Source organism: Notolabrus celidotus, chromosome 6, assembly GCF_009762535.1.
Source record: "Notolabrus celidotus isolate fNotCel1 chromosome 6, fNotCel1.pri, whole genome shotgun sequence".
Taxonomy (NCBI): Eukaryota; Metazoa; Chordata; class Actinopteri; order Labriformes; family Labridae; genus Notolabrus; species Notolabrus celidotus.
Window position 1 is genome coordinate 33702491 of NC_048277.1, and position 25681 is coordinate 33728171.

The window sequence follows — 25681 nt, forward strand, 5'->3', positions numbered from 1 at the left end:
TTCCACTTTGATGCACTGCCAGGAAGACATTTCTCACACTGATACTCACATGGCTGCAGAACAGAGAGGCACACAATCACTCAGCGTGGTGCGTCCAAAACGATACTTCTTCTCTGTCTTTCTGCATTCATCATTCTGCATCTTTAATACCTCAACTTTTCAGAGTCTTTTCAGCCTTCTAGGTCATTATTGTCTAACAGGGGAACAGTGTAATGAGTATCTGAGGTGACTAACCAGTGGCTTGGGATGAGTCACAGAGCGGCCCTCTTTTCAGAAGCACAGAACTGTTTTCAGCAGCTCCCTTTTGGTCCCCAGAGATGATGAGTAGCTCCAGTCTCAACACAATGGCAATGTACTGCAGGCTATTCAACTTCGAGGCAGATTACAGGGCTGTATAAATCCCCTGGTTTCATCCTCCAGCGTCGGCGTGCCTCTTCTTTCCAATTTGAAGCAGCACAGTAATTCAGACACTTGTGCTGATGGTGGGCCCTCACGAAGGAGAGATAAAGACTCAACGGTAATTTGAGTTTCTTTGTGAAAAGTGCAAGGTATTTTCAGCATAACAAAGATTAAGTTAGACCTGTTCATGCAGGATTCTGACTGAAAAATGAAGCAGGAAATAAGCAACTCAATGCATCAAAAAAATGAGGAAGCATTGAAAAAAACAGAGTGCTGAAGATCTGTTTAGCTGACAGGCTGCAGTGTAGTCTCTATGTTAACAGATCAGACATGGGTCAAACTATCAAATTGAAATACACCTAGTAGGTGGTTCCTATCATCACAGTTGGCTCTTTCATGCTAATTTATGTCCAAGTGCTCATTTATCAGTTTTAGTGAGTTATTTGATGATATATAAAAGCAGTACAACACCATGATTGACTGCTCTCTTTATACAGAGTGTCTGTGTCAGTCTAACACAGGAGTCACTGAACTTTCTACAACAGCTTCAGACTATCAAGAAGCTGTTGTGTTGCAGATTGTACCCACCTGAGGGATCTTAGTGAGTTACGTCTGTATTTTGGTTAGCAGAGGGAAGAGTTTGTACAAAAGACATGGATATATGACTGTTTAACACCTGCATTAAATTATAACAATTCATAAGTAGCTGTGCAGATACTCAAAAAATCTCTTATCATTGCTGTGCAATAACTTTTTATGGGCTACGCTCACTGCAACATGTCACCGTTTATCATTATGGTACATACTGTGTGTGTTTTTTGCAACCTGGTGCAATTTTCCCCTGTGCAATAACTAACGGCTAACAAGTAGAAAGAGTCCATAGTGTATATAGATATATATATTGTATTACATTTGTATCTTATTTTATATTATTCTTCCTTTTTTACCTTTTAATTATTCTATTTTAACTCTGTAAGTATATTGTCTTACTCTCCTGTCTCTTTCTGGAAACTGCTGTAACAAAGAAAATTCCCCCAATGGGAGATCAATAAAGTCTATCTTATCTTATCTTTTATTATTAGATCCATTGCTGAAAGGTTTCTGTGCAGCACTGGCAGTTTTCTTAACTTTGACATCTCCATGGTGGCTGAACCAGTTCAATTTGAAGCATTTAAACTGCATTTCAAACGTCTGACTGCCCTTTGACCTTTTGTAACCTTCCTTGTAATGATCAACCTGACAAAGCTCTAATGTTAGAGCCCTTATGGTACCCTGGGGACAAAAGGATGACCCCAAACAGAGCAAATAGAGGTTCAAAGTGACAAATACGCTGTTGCTTTTTACAGTTTTCATTGAATTCTTCTTCATATTTAATGTAACTTTCTTTCACTTTACTTTGACTTTGTGATGCAGGGCTTTGCATGTAATTTCTTATTCTATTCTCAGTGGTATTACAGCTTTAACAAAAGTCTGAAAATATACTTTTGAGAGCCTGAAGATAACCAACCCCTATTAATAAGTCCCAACCACACATGAGCTTGATTTAAGATTACTTTGTTGGGCTTTTCTTTGAGAGATACAGGAAACATTGAGAGGAAGATTTGGGAGGCGTGCACTTAAACCCAGTCAGGACTGGTAACTGATCCTATGACCACTGCAACAAGAACTACAGCTTCTAAACATATCTTTGGTTGTGTTTACCTCAACACCTGATCCTGATCTGTGCAGTATCAGAGGTTTAATATAGCATTGGGTCAGAGAGATGCAATAAACCAAACTTCAGTCACATAAAAGAATCCCTTCAACCAAACTTCCCTCCACCCTCACGACTGTGGGTTTATTTTATGAGGATTAAGTAACATGTTATCTCTTTTTGTTCTTTTGTTTGCTGGCAGTGTGAGAGAGAGAATGAGTCACCAAGTGAAACTGATCTCATTTCTCTGGTACAGGTCCCTGTTAGCATCACTTAGTGGTGTTAGCTCGCCATCTAGTGGTGAAAAACATCACACACAATGCTGCACTTTTACAGAGATGTCAAAAGGAAGGGCACAATCACATTTTAGATATGAATAATAATAAAGACACTTAAATCTGCTTAGATGACTCCTATTATGAAATCATGAAAGAAGACTTCTTGGCAGTTTAAGACTTGATATAGTGACCTTTTCTAACATTATGCTGGCCACCAATGTACAGAAACACAAACAGCATCTTCTGAAAGATCATTTTTCTTGGGTGTACTGGTTCAAAAAAGTCTCCCTCTAGTGCTCCACCCATAGAATGAAGGACTGGACTCTACATCTTATGTATCTGGCAAGAAATAAATAAATAAGAAATGAAAATAAGAATTTAAGAAAGAGAGCACCTTAGACATCTTAAAATATACTTAAAATATACTTAAAAATATAGAAAATAAATAAAGTCATAAAATCACCTGGACCATGGATTAAAGGTATGTGGAAAACAGTTATTAGTCTTTCAACATACTTTTTTATTTTAGTAAACAATTTTGCAAAAAGTCTCTCAAAGCTTGACATGACTCAAGACTAAGAATAATAAAGAAAAATGATTTATTTCAACCTTTTGGAATAAAGCTTTTGCATTTCTTACAAAAAATTAGAAAATTGATAATTCTGCGTAATATTTTTATAAACATTTTAAGCAAATTATGCATTTTCTTGAAATTATAAAGCTTTGCATTATTAGATTGAATAGTTAAGATGATACATGTGCATATATCGATTAAGGGCGCTTGCATCGAACTCGATACAATGAGATATGATATGATATGACAGGGTGTGATACAATTGGATAGGACACAATACAGTGTGATGTAATATTATATGACACGCAATGATGAAAAAAATAAATAAATTATGACCTTGCACTATTTTCTGTCTTCCTGGGTCATCATCTATGATTCACACCCTCAAACTGACTGTAAACTTCTCATATTTAAATCCCTCTGTGTGTGCTTTTCATACTGTGTGTGTGCTCATAAAACCCTGGTGCAATTTTATCCGTGCAATAACATACCTTACTATAGATTCATAAGATAGAAGTGCAGAAGTGTACATAGTGTGTACATCTCTTATATTTACTTTATTTTATATTCACTTTATGGTAAATGGTAAATGGACTAGTACTTATGGAGCGCTTTTCTAGTCTTTCTGACCACTCAAAGCACTTTTACACTACTCGTCAAATTCACCCATTCATACCCATTCACTCACTGATGGTAGAGGCTGCTATCTAGTTCACACACCTCTGAACAACAGAGGTAGTAATTCGGGGTTCAGTGTCTTGCTCAGGGACACTTCAGCATGTGACTGCCGGGGCTGGGATCGAACCGCCAACCTTCCGATTGATAGACGACCGACTCTACCCACTGAGCCACAGCCACCCATTTATCAGTTTTACTATTATTATTATTTAATTTGATTTAATTGAATTGAATTTTAATTTGATTTATTTATTTAACTATATAAGCATATTGTTGTATTCTCCTGTCATGTGTTGTAAGCTGCTGGAACAAACAAACTTATCCCATGGGGGATCAACAAAGTCTATCTATCTATCTATCTATCTATCTATCTATCTATCTATCTATCTATCTATCTATCTATCTATCTATCTATCTATATATCTATCTATCCTTCCATTCATCCATCCATCCATCCATCCATCGTTTATTTCATAATCCTTTGCATCTATCTATCTATCTATCTATCTATCTATCTATCTATCTATCTATCTATCTATCTATCTATCTATCTATCTATCTATCTATCTATCTATCACAGGTTTATTTCACCATCCTTGTGACTCCACACCACTGCACTTTTGCATTATTTCTGTATGCATGGCTTTCACATCTCACTTTATTATTTAGTACTTAAAGTAGACTTGCACAAAATCCCAAGCTCCCTCCTTCCACTGCTCCAGTCACAACACAAACATTGACATTGACATTGACAGAGCATCAATCACATTCACTCTGAACACCAGAGCTGAACCAGAGCTGGGAATCCACCCATGCGGTGACGTCACGGGGCTCTGACAAGCTGGTGGTGCCGGAAGAAAAGATGGCGGATCATGAGGAGCAGCTATCCGACGAGGAGAAGGTAAGAAGCCTATTTATTCACGAAACACGCTCCAGTGGGGGACCGTTTCTCTTGGATTTTGAGTGTCATTAGAGTCCAGCTCTGTGTGCATCCTGGCGTCCGACCAGCTTTGATTAAATGTGTAGGAAAGCCCAGGCCTCGGCTTCAGCTGCTGCTGCTGCTGCTGCTTCTGCTCTTTATTATTTTTAGCTCAAGTTCCGCTCGTTTGCGAATCTCCAAACGGAGGCTCCTTGTACGGTCCTGACTCAAAAATAGGAGCAAAGAAATTCACCTGAGATTACCTCCCGCACCCCTTTAGGGTCCGTGGACCTGTGGTTTCTGGTCTGTGTGTCTGGTTTCTGGTGTTATGGAAGTTTTCATACATCAAGGATCGCTAGCTTGTTAGTGTAGCATAGCTGCAGCATGCTAGCAGTTAGCTTGACTCTCTAACACGCCCTTTTCCCTGTTTGACACTTCTCCTCTGTCTGTACACTAATATAACAACACATGTGTTTAAACAGTCACATTATATTAAACAGAGTGCATTTAACAGGACATTTAGTCATACTACAAGCTAACTTGCTAACCTCTACACTTGTTTTAAATAGGGATTGTACACCACACTCATGTTTCTGCACTAAATACATTATAATGTGTGTATTCATCTATTTAAAAAGTGTATGTTATTACTGTCATGCAGATTGGGAAGTAAAGGTGTAATTGCATGAAGGGTGTACTCCCCTGCTAGTGTCATTCTCTCATTTCCTTAAAAGAGCATAGACACACTCAGCCAATCCCCTGAGACAGACAACATGTGTGTTCAGCTGCACAAATCCTCATTGCTCTACGCCTATGTGCTTCTTAATGGATTGATTTGATCTTGCAGTCTTAGTTTGATGAGTGGGTTTAGAAATGTGGACTGATTGGTTAACTCCTGGCTGAACAACTAGTGCAAACCCAACTTTGAAAACTGAGACACAAGTTTCTTTATTTGGTCTTATGTGAGTTTGCAAAAATGCAGGGTTTTTAGTGCAATGCTTGGATGCAAATAAGACTTACTTATGGCATTATAATGATAATAATGATAGTAAAAATAATTTTATTTGTAGAGCACTTTTCAAAAACCAGGTTACAAAGTAACAAAATAAAACAGGCAGTTCCTAAAATCACACAAGTCAAGATAAAGGAATAAAACATATTTTAAAAGACATAAAATTCCCCAAAAAGAACTCTAAACAATACAATTGTTTTAAAACATATTTTTAAAAACGATTGAACTTAAATAACATGGTGTACCGGTGGCCTAGCAGTCTAAGCGCCCCACTTACAAGGCTATAGTCCTGTCCTATCATAAAGGCAAAAAAGCCCCCAAAAATATAACTTAAAAGAAAACAACATAAAAAAAACCCCTCATAAAATCAAATAAAATTCAGATAAAATCAGGAAAGGCTTTGTGATTCTCAGAAGAGATTTAAAAGACATCACTGACTCAGCAGACTGAGTGTCAGACCCCTCACTGTGAACGCCCTGTCCCCTTTCGTTTTCATTTTTGTATTTAGAATGCACAATAAACCTCTGCCAGAGGATCCCAAAACAGTGTTGGCTTGTAAGGTACTAAAGGGTCTGCTTAAAAATGAGGAGAAGTCCACAAAGAGCTTTTAAAAGTAAAATCTTAAATTCAATTCTAAAACATACAGTGAGGCGGTGCAAAGATGCAATCTGGTTAAACAGCCGAGTTCTGTACAGTCTGGACAGGATCGAGGGATTTTTTTGAGAAGGCTGCTAAAAAGACTGTTACAGTAGTGTAGGCGTGATGAGATAAAAACATTGCAGGTTACATTTCCCACAATAACAATAATATCATGATACATACATCCTGTAATAACTGATTATCTGCAACACAATCGTAAAATCACACATTAAGATATCTGATTTACTGAATGTAAAGGGAACACACAGGATCAATATCATCACCTACCTGCAGAGTCATGAAGAGGTGACACACAGAGTCACATTGGAAGGGAAATCCGTGAAGAGTGTTGTGTTATTTTTAGATTAAGATGTGATATGATGAGTGAGGACAACCATACATTGCAGTATCATTATTCTGTCTCATTCTGTACTTACTTTTGAAATTAAATACTCAGTTTTGTCATCGTTATTCAAGTTTTGTAAGCACATAACACAAACTAGTGTGGTCTGATAAAATGCAATGTATATTTAAACACTTCAGAAATGCATTTTATAGATGAAATGACTCCATTTTAATCACAGTTTTCCAGAAAATGAATTATTAGTGAATAATAACACCTTTATTTATATAGCAACTTTTAAAAACTAATGTTTACAAAGTGCTTCACAAACAGCATGGCACATAAAAACAAACACAAAGAGTACAGCAGAGACAGACTTTATACAAAATTAAAATCACACATAAGGACAACAAACACAAAAGACCCAACCAATGCTTCAACACAGGCAACCCAAGAACTGAGACCAAAGGGACCAAGAAAATAAGACAATTCAAAATATAAAAGGAAAGAAAGAATAAAAAGGGACACAAGCAGTAAAAAGGAATATAGCATTAAAAGAGGGGTAAATGCAAAAAGGTGAATTCAAATCATCAATGTAGCTAAAGCGTTTAAGGATATGCAGATAAAAGCTGTAACATAAATAAATAAAGCAAGATGAATAAAATCTATAAAGGCAGTAAATGAGATATTAGGAGAGTAAAACAATTAAAGGAAAACAAAGTTGGCAGAAAGAAGATGACATCACATAACGGAAAGTCTATAAAAGTGAGGTTTAAGAAGAGACTTAAAAGATTTCACAGGTTCTGCAAACCATAGCTCCTCGGGCAGACTGTTCCAAAATCTAGGGGCCCTAATAGAAAGCAAGTGAAAGCCAAGTGTCACCCTTTTTATCAATCGTTCTGGGTGTTAATGCATTAGATCAGAATTAGTATGCGCTTTGTTTGGCAGGTATTTATAACGATACGTACGTGACTTTTGTGCACTGACCTCGACTTGAACGACAACAGAATACTTTCAAACCGAGCAGCTGGTTCAGTTTAGTGAGTTGTTCAGTTACTCAGGTCAAACATGTGTTACACTTTAAATTCCACGCAAGCTTGAGAGTATCACAAACTATTTATTGAGAGCTTCTTGTGAGCGCTGTTCTGTAGTTATCTTTGAGAACCCTTTAAATGACACTGTTCAGGTTTTCATAAAGCTCCATTCACATTCAAAACAAGGCCGGCTTTTATTTCTATCTGTTCCACATCAGCCTGAGTCATACGTTTTTTCGAGTTAAGGCAGCTCATTGACCCTCGGGTGTGACTGCATCATGCTCATCAGCACACAGGCATCAGCTGTTAGTGAAGCATTTCATTACAGGGCCGGGGTGTGGAGGTGAAAGGGGCCACAGTGTGATTAGTACTGTCGCTGTATGTGGTGTTCTTGGATACAGTGTGTGCAACCAGTGAAGTTGTGGTGAAGCTGTTATCAACTTTAGATGTTGATGATTTTTTGTTGCTATATATGGTGGTCAGTGGTCACAATCTTACAAGGCAATTTCATAATTTGACATGAGGATTTGATTTCAGAGGGCTGGGCGATAATGCGATAACGATGATTATCGTGTGAATAATTTCAGCTTCTGTTCCCCCAGAGGAGTGAGACGTCTCTGTTCTGTACTCAGAGCTTCCTGATAGGACATTAAGAGAATCACTTCCTTTAATAGATGATTAAACAGCAAAGACAGTCGACTGCTTGTTGCCTTTTTTTAGTCAATTGGAAAGCAGTCTGCCACTTCCTGGTTGATTTCAGAGGCAGAAAGAGTAGGGCTGGGCGATAATTTGATAATGTAATTTTTCTCAATATAAATATAACAAATGTTCAATTTAAGATATGATATATTTAAAACTGTAATTACACCATCAAATTACTGGAAAGGGAGGGGTTGCTAATGTGCCTTACACTAGTTGCCACGAACATTAGACAGAAGAAGAAGACCGCATTGAACAGCCAATCACCTGCCAGCTGAAAGCAGAGTCGTTACTCTGACACTGTGTTGACTCTAACAACTTCTGCTGCCTATTTGCCCATTATCGTGAAATAATTTTTAAATGATAATTTAATTCTTTTAACAACAAATGTTCGATAAAAATTCAATACATTTAAACCTTTTATTACACTCCCCAATAGGGTTGCAAAGGGGTGGAAAATTTCCGGTAAATTTCCATGGGAAGTTAAGCTGGGGAATTTTGGAAATATTCCAAATTGGAAATTCTGGGAATTTATGGGAATTTAATGGAAAAGTATCATATCCACGCATAAATATTTGTTTTGTTCTAAGCTCCCATTCAAAATGTTAAATTAAAAGAGCCGCTCTCCCTCCAAACAAGTACCATTCAAAATGTTAAATTAAAAGTGCCCCTCTCCCTCCAAACAAGTACCATTCAAAATGTTAAATTAAAAGAGCAGCTCTCCCTCCAAACAAGTCCCATTCAAAATGTTAAATTAAAAGAGCTGCTCTCCCTCCAAGAAAGTACCATTCAAAATGTTAAATTAAAAGAGCCCCTCTCCCTCCAAACAAGTACCATTCAAAATGTTAAATTAAAAGAGCCCCTCTCCCTCCAACAAAGTCCCATTCAAAATGTTAAATTAAAAGAGCCGCTCTCCCTCCAAACAAGTACCATTCAAAATGTTAAATTAAAAGAACCGCTCTCCCTCCAACAAAGTCCCATTCAAAATGTTAAATTAAAAGAGCCCCTCTCCCTCCAACAAAGTCCCATTCAAAATGTTAAATTAAAAGAGCCGCTCTCCCTCCAAAAAAGTCCCATTCAAAATGTTAAATTAAAAGAGCCCCTCTCCCTCCAAAAAAGTCCAATTCAAAATGTTAAATTAAAAGAGCTGCTCTCCCTCCCAAAAAGTACCATTCAAAATGTTAAATAAAAAGTGCATGTAGGGGGCGTGGTCTCAATAGCCCTGCAGTTAGCAGTGTGCTATGTGCATGTGATTGAGGAATAGCATATACATTCAACTGTACTTGAATGAAATCTGGTTGTTTTAGTCAGGATTATGCTAAAATATATTTTGCCCAACTATATTTAAGTTCCCTATTAAGAGCCAACCTTCAATTTAGTAAATTCCTGGTTTATTCCTGTTAATTCCCATAAATTCCCGTTTATTCCCGTTAATTCCCATGGAAAGTTTCCAACTTTGAAAATTCCTGGAATTTTGCAACCCTACTCCCCAACTACAGGAAAGGGATGGGGCACTAATGCATGGCTGGGCGATAATCCGATAACGATAATTACTGTGATACAATTTTTCTCAATATAAATATAACAAATGTTCGATTAAAGATTTGATATATTTAAAACTGTAAGTACACCCCCCAACTACTGGAAAGCGGGGCGCTAATGTGCCTTAAACACTATTCGCCACCTAACATTAGACAGAAGAAGAAGACGGCATTGAACAGCCAATCATGTTGCAGGGTGAGAGGTAGGCGGGGCTTAAAGACGTTCGGAGCTGAATGTAAACACAGCTGAAACAAGCGACAGCGACACGGAAGAAAATTCGAACTCTACCAGCTCAAAACAGGGTCGCTAGTCTGACACTGTCGACTCTGTTGACTATTACATTAACACATTAAATACAATTTCAGGATGTGAGTAAAGGAAGAGCATGGAGACAACTCCTGCTGTTCATTTAAGACATGTTTAATGTCCACTGCGACTAGGGCTGGGCGATAATTTGATAACGATTATTATCATGAATCATGATAAAAAAAATTCTTAATATAAATTAAAAACTGTTCGATTAAAGACAGAAGAAGGAGATGACAGAACTGAACAGCCAATCATGTTGCAGGGTGAGAGGTAGGCGGGGCTTAAAGACATTCGGAGCACTGAAGAAAACTCAAACCCTACCAGCTCAAAGCAGAGTCGTTAGTCTGACACTGAGTCAACTCTGCGTTAAATATTAACTTAATACTCTTCATTAAATATACTTTCAGGATGTGGGTAGAGGAAGAGCAGAGACAACTTCTGCTGTCTATTTCAGACACGTTTAATGGCAACCGCGATCATAGTGCGACTGAGCACTGAATAACCGTGATGCATTCACTGCACTGTGGAGAACAATAACGCTCAACCGAACTGATACACCGTACACAATTTGATATATCTTTGTTCTTCAGAAACTTCACAAAAATCTCATCTTACATAAAAGACCTGCTTCCTGTTTGCACCGTCAGAAATGAAGGATTCAAGAACTTTATCAGAAAACTAAATCCAGATACAAGCTAACAAACCGTCTTCAACTTTCACTCAGGAGCATAAATCTGCTTTTAAATTTAATTTGAAATGAAATAATGAGTTGATATTGATCGCGATAACATCATTTTTTAATATCGCCCAGCTCTATATAAGAGTGATGTTTGGTGACCTGCCAGGCTGACTGGTTTGAGACGAAAGCTCAGCCAGTGAACAGAATTCTGCTGCTGGAAGTGGTTTCATTTCCTTTCCTGGATGGTTGCATTATGCATCATCCACTGCATGTTATCGTGCTGTTATAAGCTCAGTATTTCCATGCTAACACTGGTGTTACAGTCTGACTTTAAAGACTGCATTAGCTCAGAGCAATCAGCCATCTGCTGCTGCCTCTCTGCCTGTTTGTGCAGCTTAGACGAGGAGAAAAGCAGCGTTTTCATCTGCCAGATAGAGAAAGAGTCTCCAAAAAATCACCAGTACTCAATGTGAATGACTCTTTCGCTGTGATTTGAGGAATAAAAGGAAGACTCTAGCTGATGTTCGGCGACCTGCCAGAGAGATGAGCCGCAGACAGATTCTCCTCAGCTGATGGTACTTTCTGAAATTGATTGACAACTCCCTGTGCTGGGCATTACTGGGATGACTCTTTGAGGACACTGTTTTTAGAAAATGTTAAAACAGGACATTTTGGATAGCAGGGAATACAATGAATAATTTCATCTTCTGTTCCCCCAGGGGAGTGAGACATCTCTGTTCTGTACTCAGAGCTCCCTGATAGGACATTACGAGAATCACTTCCTTTTATAGATGATTAAACAGCGAGCACAGTCGACTGCTCGTTGCCTCTTTTGAAGTCAATTGGGAAGCAGTCTGCAAGCTTCCTGGTTGCAGCAGAGAAACCACACATGGGTAACACCGGAAGCTGCTGCTTCTCTTTGCTATCACTTCCTTGTCTGTGCTCAGCGATCAGAAACAGAACCTGAAACAGACGCAAGAAAAGATCTGAAATGGTGATCTGATTCTTGACAGAGGAGACGAACACCACACGAATGCCCACAGCCTTCATTTTATAACATGTGGTGGCTGCAGAAAGTATACAAACAAATGCAATATCCAAATTCCAGACAAACAAATATCTAGTTGTTATGATTTTATTAAAAAGAAAAGATAATTCCCATTAAACGTGAGTATACATCGTTCTCCCTCATCATGCAGCCCTGAATTGTGTTTCCCATTTGTTCATTTTTTAGCTTCTCTGATAGGAAATGATGAAAAACCCACCGTGCTTAGCTTCCTGTTTCAGAAAGCGGCCGACCTGTGTGTCAGGAGAAAGTGGTTTGCTGAGAGTACATGATCTTGTACATGGCTCAGGCCCTGACAGCTCACCGTTGTCGCGGTTTGGTCGTTCATTTACACAGAAACAGTATTTAGGGCAACTGAAAATGCAAACTGAGAAACAGAAAAGGGTCCCCTAGTGACATTTTTTTGAAATTGCAAACCCCTTCTGTCCCCGTTTATATGATCGACATGTGAATCCTCTGAAAACTGTGACGTCACAGCCCCATCCACTAGTGTTGTAGTACTCAAGATCGGTCTTGGTCTCAAGACCGATCTTGAGTTCTGGGGTCTTTTAGCCCTCAGAACTACTTTACCTGGAACTAAAAGGTTCCTGTGCCCACATTGTTGTCTGCGTTTTGATCATGGGCTGAAGTCCCAATGAGATTGTGCAAATCAGGCCAGTGACGTATAGAGAAAATAATTTATATTAAATAATATTTTGAAATCTTAATAAAGAACTAAACTAGTATGCATTCCCAGGAACTCCCTCTGTGTTTCAACAACTCTGTAAACTCCACAAACAATGTTACGTTCGACCAAAAGTCCCAGGACCTTTTGAAAAGTACTACCCCCCAAGCAGGGGCTTTTCAGAGGGGAGATTATCTACCCCTGAACTAAATTTAGACCCTGGTTCCTCCGGTCAAATCGCACGTAGTTCAGGGGTAAAGTCCCTAGTTCTGGGGTAAAGTTCCTGCGGTGGAAAAATGCAATCATTTAAGGTCTTGGTTTCGTCTAGTAATGGAAAGCATTTTTACTCTGGTCTTGTCTCGGTCTCGTACTGGGGGGACTCTGCATTTAAATCAAGACCTGTCAAGACCAAGTTCACCATGCTAGGTGTTCATGCAAATCAGCAGGCTGACTTCAAACTATCATACATGACGTTAGCCGCCTGCTTTCAAGACAGCAAACTGTACCTATGATACATGATTAATGCTAAGTTTCTCTGCGACTGCAAAGGCTGTGCTTCACTTTGATGTTACTGAAGTCCAGTACCCGGACTGTTTGTCTGATGACAACCACATGCCTATTTGAGGCTGATTGTGAATGTCCAATCTCTAAACCACTGTCACACAGAGCACTTGTCGACTTGAGTTGCACATACGGTGGAGTTTTCATTGTTGTCATGCCAAGTCAAGTCTGCAAGAGAGACTGCATGGCTTTATAAGTAGTTAAAGACAGGCGCTGAGGTTTCTATAATACAAGTATACTTTGAAGATCTCTAGCTGAATCAGCAGTCAGTTTGATCCAGGTAACAATTCTGAAGAAATAAATGTTGAAACCCTTTCAAAATAAATAAAATATGTAAGAAATCCTACACCGTCACATCCTTATTGAATTAAGTGAAGTCTGCAGCCCCCGGTAGTCTCTTTGGAAGTATGCAGAAAGCCTCCCAAGGCCTCATTTTGGATGTGAAGTGACTTTGGACAGCCTTCAGTGATTACAGCCTTCCTGTCCCTCAAAGTTTGTGAGACTGCAAGAACAGAGAAGACCAGACATTTGGATTCAGACTTAGTTTTCCCCAAGTGGTGCATTGTATCCACAAATACACACTGATGTGATAACCTGTTGTTTCAGAAGTCTTAAATGATCCATAGCGTTTAAAATTCTCTGTTTTTAAGGTGAAGTATGTTGGATGCGATGGGGTTTTGCTTTGTTTTCATGATAGTCTTGCCTCAGTGGTTTGTGCACTGAACAGGTAGATAGCGAGTCAGTTGGTGAGCAAATACAACGAGGAAGCTGAACACATGTCACAGTTCCCCTTCAGGCTGATCAACAGTGAAACATGAGACGTAGCGTGCCTGAAATTACATATTCAGCAGTTTCTGAGTAACAAACCATCTCCTTATGTGGAAGACAAGTGTTAGAGGGCAGGCAGGTGTGCAGGGCTAGAGTGCAACCATGTTATAGAGAGTGTAGTTTTTAGTTTGGACCATCTTTTATACATCCATGTAACTGATGTATCATTGATGATCACCCGCACTGGAAGGAACATGAACACTAAGGTAGTTTCTATAGAGAGCATGAAGACAACTCTTTGAGCGAGGCAGCAAGTAAACTCTACTCCCTGCAAACATTTAGGAGCAGGTTCTGTTCTGTCATCACTGCTGCAGGTGAAGTTAGCTTAACAATTAACTCTGCTAATGTCAAAGAATGTAAATAGTACTCCTGCTGCTGACGACACCAAGGATAGAGGCTTGATTCCTTCACGAGGCAGCAGTGTTAATAATGCATGTGGTCAAAGTACAGTGAGGCTCTGTGGATGAAAGCTTCCATTAAATCCCATTTATAAGGCTGTCTTGGAATAAAGATTACACATTCACCTACTTTTATATCTCAGCAAAGATTGGAGTGATAAAAAATGTCAATGACTAATCTTCCCAATTATTATTTTAAACCTGGGATTTATTGTTACACAGATTTTAGGGTGTAAATTAGAGAAAGGTTCAGAGTCTTCAGACAGAGTTTAAAGTCTGAATCTTCTGTGGCAAAGCATAGACTGTATGAATAATGGATGTAGTGTTCGTGACGTCCCCCATCTGTTTCTGAAGCGCTGTTTTGAGGCCAATTGTCGGCGGGTGCCATATTGGATATGCTGAACTCAACCTAACTTCTGTGGAGCTAGTGTGAGGTAAAGAGGCGGGCTTTGAGTCGCCTAGCCAGCAGCTACTGTGTGCATACCTGTCAATCAAGTCAGCTGTGCCTCTCATAATGGAAAACTCGTAATCTTAATATCTTTGAAACTGCAGCATTATGAAAAAATTCACCCCCGTACAGTGTGTGCTGATGACTACACTCATTTTTTTAACCAGGCTGTAAACATGTTTATTTCTGCTGTAAAGATCGTCTTTTTTGGTGTGTATGTGGTTTCCGGTACTTCTGGAGCCAGTCTCACACGGACACTCGAGAAACTGCACTTTTGAACACTTCCTGATTGGCTACAATTCTTGCGGCCTGAGGTTGCTGCTTGGGGCAAAAGCACACCATCAACATAGGTCTATTGTTTGTGTTTGTTTTAGCCACTGACCTAAGGCACAGATTGTTATTTTACAACAGGTACTTTCATCCTTCACGTCAAACCCACCAGACATCACTTTACCTCCCAGAACATGCATCTTGCAGATCTTCTCTGACCTTGGTTAGTTTATTTGTGTGATCTGAAGTAACCCTTTAAAACACAACTGGCACCAAACAGTGCAAAGAAACTTACAGATTGGTATGACAGCAAGTCCAGGGTCCTGCATGGTATCATTCCCGCCTTTGTCACGAGAGTCTTGCAGCTTTGCAGGAAGCAATGCAACCACTGTTTACAGCCACATTACCTTCACAAAATGCTCCTTTTCTACAGAAATCCTTTTCATAACAATATTAAGAACAACCTCAGACTTCAAATGATCAACTAAGCACTTAATTTTGCATCCAGTCATCATTTAGACCCCCAAATATCTCAAACTAAGGGCTTGGTTTAATTCCAGGTTTCTCCTATGAGGATGGTTTATTTTTGTACAAAACAAATAATGAAACTTTAATTAAATGAAGTGTTTTTTTGGTGCAGGACAAAAAAAAAGCACTTTAATTGACTTGGTTTGTTTTTTGTGGAACATATTCTGACTCAGAGTGTTACTGGTGAACACAAAGCTCTGGCTGAGGGGCATTGGAAACGAGTTAGCCCTGTATTTCCCTGAGCATAAATAGTGAACAGCTGACTTGGATCCTGAGAATATCTGGCATTGTTGAATGTCGAAAAGTTGGTTGCATCTTCCCTTTAGCTGAAGAATGCTGAAACAAGAGGAGCGCTGTCTGTACGTGCCTGCAGCATTGTGAGAGATCTGCAAATGAGGAAAGGATGTATTTCAACTTGACACTTTGCACTTTGTTTAAGAGATCATAACTGGTTAGAACAAGAGGAATACTTCTTAGTTGGCTTTAATAGAAGGAAAAACTCATGTTTCTCTCCAGTCCACTGTTAAAGCAAACGTAAGAATCTGAGCTTTAATACATACCTCTTATGTGTTAAGTTGTAAAGACCCGTGGCTTTACACTGCACTGCCTGCATACTGAAGGTGGTAACACAAGCCAGAGGTATTCCATATACTGCATAGCTAGCTGCTTGAGGTAAAGTGACCCTGCTTTCTAAACTAAAAGGGTAAGTCGTTGCGGTGCAGAGTGAAGGTGAACAATGTGCAGTGCAAAGCAGATCAGGCAGCTGTACTCAGGTCCAGTATTTACACACACAGAGGACAATCCCTGACAGAACACCTAGCATGTATGTTGCTAATCCTGCTTAACTGACAGATTAGTAAAAACAAATCATATTCATTAACCAAGGAATGTTTAAGACAGACTTCACTGTGTTGATGTCTTTGTCCAGAGTTTGATGACTGGGATTGCAGCTGCTGTAACAGTGCAAGAGATTTTTAAAGTACCAACCTACCTACTGACCCGCCCACCCATGCACCCACTTCTCCAGCCATCCATATATCTAGAGCACTGCTCACTAATAAGGACAGTTTCTTCACTGGGTAAAGACTTTAAGGATGTTTAACTCTGGCTTTTGGTTTCAAAGACAGTGGTGAGAAGAAATGAACATTAGAAAAAACATTTGTGTCTCCTAGGGATGTCCTGATCAGCTTTTTTGGCCCCAGATCCCGATCCATTTTTGTAATGTTGAATATGTGCAGATAAGAGTCCCGATCTGATACCTGTGTTTACCTAGACAATAGTTGCACAAGAGCTAAGAGAGTTGAACTGCACACTGTTTTTTTTCCTTTAACAAAAATAAACGTAAACCGCCTCCTGATGTTTGCCACCACACGATGCGTAAACAAGATCTGAGAGTATATGCTGCCTTAGGTGGTGCAAATGTTCCAAGTTTTTGGCAGATTGCCAAGAAAACCTCAAACTTCAGAGTCTGCCACGCCCACAATTTTAGTCTGACCAAAATGCCTTTAATGGTTTTATAATCGTCAATATGTCTGCTACAGAATGTGCCTTGTTTGGACTGAATCGGAGAAAAACTCTAGGAGGAGCTCTCAAAAGCATGCACCCTTATTCGGTCTTCATTCTTCACATTCAGAGCTGTATGTGTGTTTGATTCCCCCTCCTCGACGTATGCCACGCCCACATTTTTTGTCAGATCAAGATTTGCTCTGATATTTTTTTCTCGTCAAGGTGTCTACTATAGGTTGCCCTTGGTTTGGACTGAATCGGAGAAAAGCTCTAGAAGTTAATAGCGAAAGTATGCACCCTTATTTTGACGCCACTTTTCATGTTCAAAGCTAGGTGGCGCTCTTCCTGTTGAGTTTGGGATATGGGTGCAAGAGGCTTTTTTGTGCGTCCTGATGCCATGAGTATGTGTAAAATTTTTCAAGCATGTAGCTCAAAATAACCCCCATGGGGAGGGGTTTTTGAAAACTGTAGGGGGCGCTAGTGAGCACATTTTTTCAACTTTTTTTTGCGAAACCCATAAAATGTCGCAATTTTTCCCAGCACTGATGAGTGTGTTGGATGAGGTGAAATTACGTGCATTTTAAGGTCACAAAATTCCATTTTACGACATTTTTTTTTATGTTCCGCCCCAAACTCTGACACGCCCACAACTTTTGTCTGAACGGAATGCCTTTACTTTGTATTAATCGTCAATGGCTTAACTATAGAATGTGCCTAGTTTGGACTGAATCGGAGAAAAGCTCTCTTAGCAAAAGTATGCACCCTTGCACGGACCCATTTTGGTCCATTTTTCATGTTCAAAGCTAGGTGGCGCTCTTCCTGTTGAATTTCAAATATGGGTGCAAGAGGCTTTTTTGTGCGTCCTGATGCCATAAATATGTGTAAGATTTTTCATGCATGTAGCTCAAAAAACTTGATGCGTAGGGTGTTATTTTTACCTCTAGGGGGCGCTACAGAATTTTTTTTTGCGAGATCTATAATAACTTGCAATTTTCACCAGACCCAATGAGTGTGCAAAAATATCCGCGCTTTCACTAACGTTCAGGGGTTCAAAACTGCAATCTCCTATAATAATAACCCTTAGGGTTACAATAGGGCCTTCGCCACCAGCGGTGCTCGGGCCCTAAAAATAACAAAAATATGTCTTATTTTTATTCCATTTAACTTAAAGCTCCTGTGAGGAACTTTCTGTTTGTGTTGACTTTGGCGCCCCCCTGTGGACTAAGTGATCTTGCTTATTTTGTCCTTTACATGTGTAAATTATGTTATCTCCTCCCGCTTTCAACTAACAGTCAACCATTTCACTCATTAAGAATATTTACTGCAGAAAAAGGGGTTTTCTTTGATGCGCTGTCAATCACCTCATCTGACACCTACCCCCTGAAAGCGATTTGAGGCTTTAAAATAACAAAACAGAAATGATCAATTCCTTATCTTACAATCTTGTTTGCTTTTCTAGGTCATAAAAAGGCATCACTGTTAATTTCAGTCCATTTCATGACCACTTAAAAACTCCTCACAGGAGCTTTAATCCAGCTAGCATTGTTGTAAAACTCATAATCTGTTCTGAAGCTCTGCTGTATGAGACCAAGAAACTGGTGTGCATGCATTACAGCACACTTAAATCCGAGGCTGCTGTGAACACAACTCTCAGGAGACAGTGTTAGTCTGTGCTGTCTGGCGGTGCACATGTGAGTTCTACAATAAAATGTAAATCATGGCTTGAGTTCAACATCCATATCCCATCCCATTTATTATTTTCTCAGTATGTAGACACAGTTAAGCAAACTCAGAATGCTCAATTGCACTCAGCTGCAAATTGTGGTCAGTGACAGAGGAAGTAAGAGATGATCGGCTCAAATGCTGATCAGCGATCAATCAAAAATCGTCCAGATCAGCTTCAAATTGATAGATGAGATCGCGATTGGAACATCCCTGGTGTCTACTTTTTACTCTCTAGATGGTTTTATTTTTTAAAGGATTAATGAAAACGTAGGCGACATAATCTTCAAGATATGCCTTTTCATTCTGAAGTTCCCATCACATGTCAGTGTCCCTGTGTCCATTCAAGATGCCAAGGAAATAGTCTGATAATAGAACTGGTCTGGCCATGATTTCCCCTCTCTGGAATGAATTAGTGTGTGAAATTATATTTGGAGGGAGGATGGATGAAGCTGATGCCTCATGCAGAAAATGCCCATAAAACTTGACAAACCTGGACTTGAACCTTTTTTTTTTTTTTTTTTTTTAAAGTTATATTTTTGGCCTTTTGCCTTTATTTGAGAGGACAGCTGAAGAGAGACAGGAAATGTGGGGAGCAGAGAGTGGGGGACGACATGCAGGAAATGGTTGACCGGCCGGGAATCGAACCGGCAACCCCTGCAACGAGGACTATAGCCTCTGTATGCGGGGCGCTTAGACCGCTAGGCCACCAGCGCCCCAATGGACTTGAACCTTTGAAATATCACAGCTTTGACCCTACCGCTAGCCTTATCTTTGCTTTTAAACATCAACAATGTGGTCCTTTGTAATGAAATTGTCAATTTCTACTTATTTTGTATTAAAACGATATATTTTTCTTGATGTAAATCCCAAAAAGAGTTACTTTATTCAAAAAATGTCGCTTGTTTTTTGCAAGTTGATAAGAATATAACAGTAATGGGTGCAAATATTTCAGGACGAGGGAGCTGAGCCTGAAGGCAAACCTCTCTATTCACCGGTCGATCTACGTTCCAACCCTCACCAGGAGTCACGACGTCTGGGTTGTGACTGAAAGACTGAGATCAGAGGTACAAGCAGCCTAAATGAGTTTCCTCTAAAGGATGGTAGGGCTCAGCTTAAGAGATAGAGTGAGGAGCTCAGAAATCCAAAAGGGGATCCAGAGTACAGCTTCTGTTCTACTCTGCTGCATCAAAAGCAGGTGGTTGAGGTGATCCGGATGCCTCCCTTTGAAGGTTTTGAAGGCATGGCCAACAGGGAGGAGACTCCAGGGCACACTCAGAGCCTGCTGAGGGGATTAAACCCCGTCTGGTCTGCGTACACCTCGGATATCAACTAGGAAACGTTGCTGTGGAGAGGGATGTTTTAAATCTAATTCTGACCCCGTCCTCCTTATTTCGATTTGCAGAAGATCATTTCGAGTTCGCCTCCAGCTATCCACAAGTCTTCATCTTCATCTATCATTCATTATTCATAAATGATTGCACCCACACCCAAACATTATCCCCTCGCCTCCCAGTACTCCTCCACATCTGACTGGTTTCCTCAAACTTGGCGTGGCTCTGTTTTTGCATTTCAAGGCGCAGGGACCCGTTTTATTCCTCCTCCTCTTTCTATCTAGGATATTGAAATGGAGGCACGCCAGAGAAGAGGATCAAATTTAGGGAGATGATGCAGCTTAAAATGCCCACAGGCCAAAATATTGCCTCAGTTTGCTCCTGCTGCGTGTTTTTCTCCAGCTATTATTTTCATCTCCATAGATCTGGATGGGCGCGATAAGGCGATTGGGATGCCAGGATTAAGATCAATGTGGTTTCAGTGTTCGCGGGTGTCACTTGGGATTAAGACGCGGTGCTCCCCAGGGGGGTGCAAGGTGGAGGGTGGGGTGGGTGTTGGAAGAGAAGTGTGTGTGTGGCGAGGAAAGGGAGGCGTTGCTGGGTAATATGAGGATGAATATATAGTGAGCAAATGGAAAGAGAAGAGACCAGCTGGTGTCCGGGCCAAGAGAGCACAAAGACAGGAGGATCACACACGCTACAGGGGGTGCCATGTCCCACGGCTTTGTGTGAGTGTGTCTTTTTCACTCCAGTGTTGTAAATCCATCTCCCTGGACTCCTCAGAATCCATAGAAAGATGAAGGACGGACTGTGGCTGACGTAAAACCCTTTCCACCTCAACAAAGAGCAAATCTTTAAGACCTGATGAACTGCTACATGAGTTTAATGTCAACAATAACAACAGGGAACTAAATCCAGCCTTAGTTCTGGTTCTGCTGATGGTGTGACGGGCTTGTTAACACACTTAGATGTCTTGAATGTTTGTTATAAAGTCCATCCATCCATTTAACCTTTAATCCATCCATCCATCCTTTACCCATCCATATATCCATCCATCATTTAATCATCTATCCATCTTCCCATGGCATCCGTCCTTTCATCCACCCTTTTATCCACCCATCTTCCCATGGCATCCATCCTTTCATCCACCCTTTTATCCATTCATCCTTTCTTTTATCCATCTTTTTATCCATCCATCCATTCTTGTTCCCATGGCATCCATCCTTTTATCCATCCTTTTATCCATCCATCCATCCATCCATCCATCCATCCATCCATCCATCCATCCATCCATCCATCCATCTTCCCAAAGCATTCCATCCTTTTTATCCATCCATCCATTCTTCTTCTCATGGCATCCATCCTTTTATCCATCCTTTTATCCATCCACCCATCCATCTTCCCATAGCATCCATCCTTTTATCCATCCATCCATCCATCTTCCCATGGCATCCATCCTTTTATCCATCCTTTTATCCATCCATCCATCCATCTTCCCATAGCATCCATCCTTTTATCCATCCATCCATTCTTCTTCCCATGGCAGCCATCCTTTTATCCATCCTTTTATCCATCCTTTTATCCATCCATCCTTTCTTCTTCCCATGGCAGCCATCCTTTTATCCATCCTTTTATCCATCCTTTTATCCGTCCATCCATTCTTCTTCCCATGGCATCTATTCTTTTATCCATCCTTTTATCCATCTATCCATCCATCTTTCCATGGCATCCATCCTTTCATCCACCCTTTTATCCATCCATCTTCCCATGGCATCCATTCTTTTATCCACCCTTTTATGCATCTTCCCATGGCATCCATCCTTCTTCCAATGGCATCCATCCTTTTATCCATCTATCCATCCATCTTCCCATGGCATCCATCCTTTTATCCATCCATCCATTCTTCTTCCCATGGCAGCCATCCTTTTCCATCTGTCCATCTATTCTTTTTATCCATCAGTCCATCCATCCATCCATTCCGCATCCTTTCGACCAACCATCCATCCATCCCTTTTTCTCTCCACCCATTCATCCTTTATCCATCCGTCTGTCCATCAGTCCATCTATCCATCCATTCCTCATCCTTTTTACCAACCATCCATCCATCCCTTTTTCTGTCCACCCATACATCCTTTATCCATCCATCTGTTTGTCCATTTGTTCATCCATCCTTTAAATCATCTGTTTATCCATCCTTTTATCCATAAATCCATCTATCCATCCTTTAATCTATCTATCCATCATCCATTCTTTTCACCATCTGTCATCCATCCATCCTTTAATCAGAATCAGAAATACTTTATGTATCCTGGGGGAAATTCCTCCATCTATCCTGTTATCTATTCATCCATACATCCATCTGTCCATCCATCTGCCCATCCATACTTCCACCCGTCCATCCATCCATCCATCCATCATCCATCCATCCATCCATCCATCTATCCATCCATCCCTCTTTACAGAGTCCTCAAACTGACTCAGCCTGTCTTCTTGGAGGTTCAGTGACCTCACAGGAGACTACAGAGAACTCTGAGTTACTTAATCAAATCCTCCACAGAGACTCGTCGCCTTGAGCTCGGTCTTTCTTGCAGCTCGGCGGAGTCTGGTACTCAAAACTGGGTCTCAGAGCTCAAGTGTCCCAGAAGCCCGTCTCCCAGTGTGATAGACTGACACTGGATCTTTGCTTCACCTTGTAGCTCAATGTTCAAACTCCCGCTCTGCAGTAATTACCTCTGCAGAGTAGGCCAGGACTTATTCTTACCGTCTGTAAAGTTAGAAGCACGTTTGATCTAAAGCTGTTTAAGGAGAATATATGTAAACAATGAGTGATACTATTTAACTTCTTCTGAGGCTGGAAGTAAAAGTAGAAACATAATGTATTACTTTTATTAAATCTTTGATTCCTGTGCAGCTCTAGAGGACTAAGGTCTGATTCCTCAGTGCATTAGCTGAACAGCTCAGAGGTACTTAGAGGAAGAGGAAGTATAACCCTCCTTCTTTGCCAGCTTTTAACAGTCAGTGTCTTTCATATAATCAGCTAAATGGAGTATCCCTCTCCTCTTCATCCTCCTCCTCCTCCTCCTCATCCTCCTTCTCCTGTGAGTGCTTCATTTTAAACCTCATTTCAATCCCCAAGCTTCATCCCCTCCTGTCTTGACTGGTTTCTCTGTCGCACTCGATGTGATACTTTAACAGTCTTCACTGGGAGGGGAAAAGGTTGAACCTGTGTCCCTGCTTGACTGCGTTCAGCAATGTGGTGTTTATCTGCAGATGTGTAGCTGTTAATTGAACCACCTATTATCGTCATAATTCTCGTTAACGGAATTAATCTCATTCAGATTCAGTTTAATTAAGAAACTAAGAAACATAACTTTTTAAAAAGCTCTCCTGAAAGCATGAAACTTAACCGATGAGCTTGTCGCATTAAAGGCCTCCCTGCCTTCTTTTTATAGTTGTATTTTTGGGCATTTTTTTATTAGACAGGATCTCTGAAGAGAGACAGGAAACTGAAGACATGCAGCAGACAGTTGAGGCCTGGAGTTGAACCAGCGGCCACTGTGACGAGGACTATAGCCTCTGTGTATGCGACGCGCTTCGACGACTAGGCCACAGGTTCCCCGGGCCCCCGGTCTTCTTCTTACATGCATTTGTTTAAGGTCAAGTACTGTTTCTGAACTTCGAGACCAAGTCATCGGTTCCTTATTCCACTCATCAAGCCTCTGATTGAATAAGAGATGGGTAACTGGCTGTGGATGTGGTCTGGGATCAGCGTCCAGGTCCAGGAGATGCTGTCTGTGTATGGAAAGTCTGTTTACACTGTGTAATGAGGGAGACCTGATGCAAATGAGTCGTCCCACAGGGAGTCCAACACACAAACACAGTTTTCCACCAGCTGTTTAACAAAGAGTGTGTATGTGTAGTGAACACACACGCGCACACGCACACGCACACACACACGCACACACTCACACTCACACACACACCTCCATTGTGTTACAGATCGTGGCTCGTTAAGCATAAGTGGGTCATGATGCTGTCATGACAGAGGATTAGACTTATGCAGATAAACTTTGATCTCGACACACGCACGCACGCACGCACGCATGCACGCACGCACGCACGCACGCACGCACGCACGCACGCACGCACGCACGCACGCACGCACACACACACACACACACACACACAGGTTCCTCCCAGAGTGCCTTCCTCTCCCTCTCAGCATCGCTCATTAGCAAGAATCAATCTGCAGCTCTGCACGCTGCCAGAGCACTTGTAGACACACACTGCTAATAAGGGCCCTGGGGACGGACATGCACAGACACAACTACTCACCCAAACACACACACACACACTCACACACAGATATGAACACCTTCCCTGATACACCAGCTTGTGAGAGCAGGGCAGAGGGGGGAAACCTGGCTGAACCCCGGCCACAGAGATATAGACGTAGGGCGAGAGAGAGAATGTGTACTGGAGTCCTCAGCACATTTTTATGTCCTTATATGGTTGTAAACCACGCGGGGGAGGGAGGGGCTGTCGTCTCACTGTCAGTTTGACATGTGACCTGGAAACAGGAAGTGTTGTGGTGAGGCAGAAGCAAGTAGAAGAGAAGTGAGGAAGGGGAAAATGATTGCTCAGATGTGCTTCTGACCGAGACAGATATTGAAGCGCGTCTCTGCAACCTCTGAAGCACTGACACGGTAACCTAACCCCCTCTGTTGGACACATTGATCTAGTGTTTGTACTGTCAGCTCTGGCATTAGATTGGTATGTAAAGCTTGAGCTGACTGGTAAAGAAGTGAGAGCTGTATTTTGAGATTATATCAGGACTTTTTAATGAGGTTTCTTTGATTTTGAATGGTGGGAAAAGTACAAAATAAAAGAAACACTTCACAGATCATGTGATGAGCCCAAGTCATGCAGGTGCTTGAATCTCTGAGTCCATATTATTGGCTGACAGATTTACCAGGTCTCAGCAAATGTGTGTCTAACATGAGTCTGGTCCTGCTGGAGGTTTCTGCCTGTTAAAGGAAGTTTGTCCTTGCCACTGTAACTTGCTAAATGCTGCAAAGAGCTCTGCTCATGGTGGATTAAGATGAGATCAGACTGAGTCCTGTCTGTAAGATGGGACTGGATCTTATCCTGTCTTGATGTTGGGTCTTTAATAATTCAACATAGAGTACGGTCTAGACCTGCTCTGTTGGGATAAGTCTTTAGATTATGTTTGTTGTGATTTGGCGCTTTATAAATAAAGATTGATCTGTGTTCCTCAGTCTCAACTTTTGCCTCTTGTCTGTTTTGTCTGCAGGTACGCATAGCAGCTAACTTTGTCATCCATGCCCCGCCAGGAGAGTTCAATGAAGTTTTCAACGGTGAGTGTACACTGTTCATCTTCCTCCTTTATAAGTTGCATTCCCCTGTAAGGATGGGCATTTCAAGCCAACATACTATTCAATAATCACGGACATTTACTCAGCGATTATTCGTTATTAAGCTCTCTGACAGCAGGTCAAGTTGAGACAAAAGAGACTAACGCAACACTTGTGCTGCAT

The 25681-nt window shown here is 40.8% G+C and overlaps 1 protein-coding gene across 1 annotated transcript in view; it reads left to right on the plus strand.

Annotated features, from left to right (window-relative positions):
* Positions 1–4395: 4395 nt before the first annotated feature.
* LOC117814540 (F-actin-capping protein subunit alpha-2) overlaps positions 4396–25681 on the plus strand; it is a 41278-nt gene continuing 19992 nt past the window's right edge. The window contains exons 1-2 of the mRNA XM_034685939.1: positions 4396–4523; positions 25438–25501. Coding sequence (XP_034541830.1) covers positions 4485–4523; positions 25438–25501 — 103 coding nt within the window. The 5' untranslated portion in view covers positions 4396–4484. The remainder of the gene's footprint in view (positions 4524–25437; positions 25502–25681) is intronic.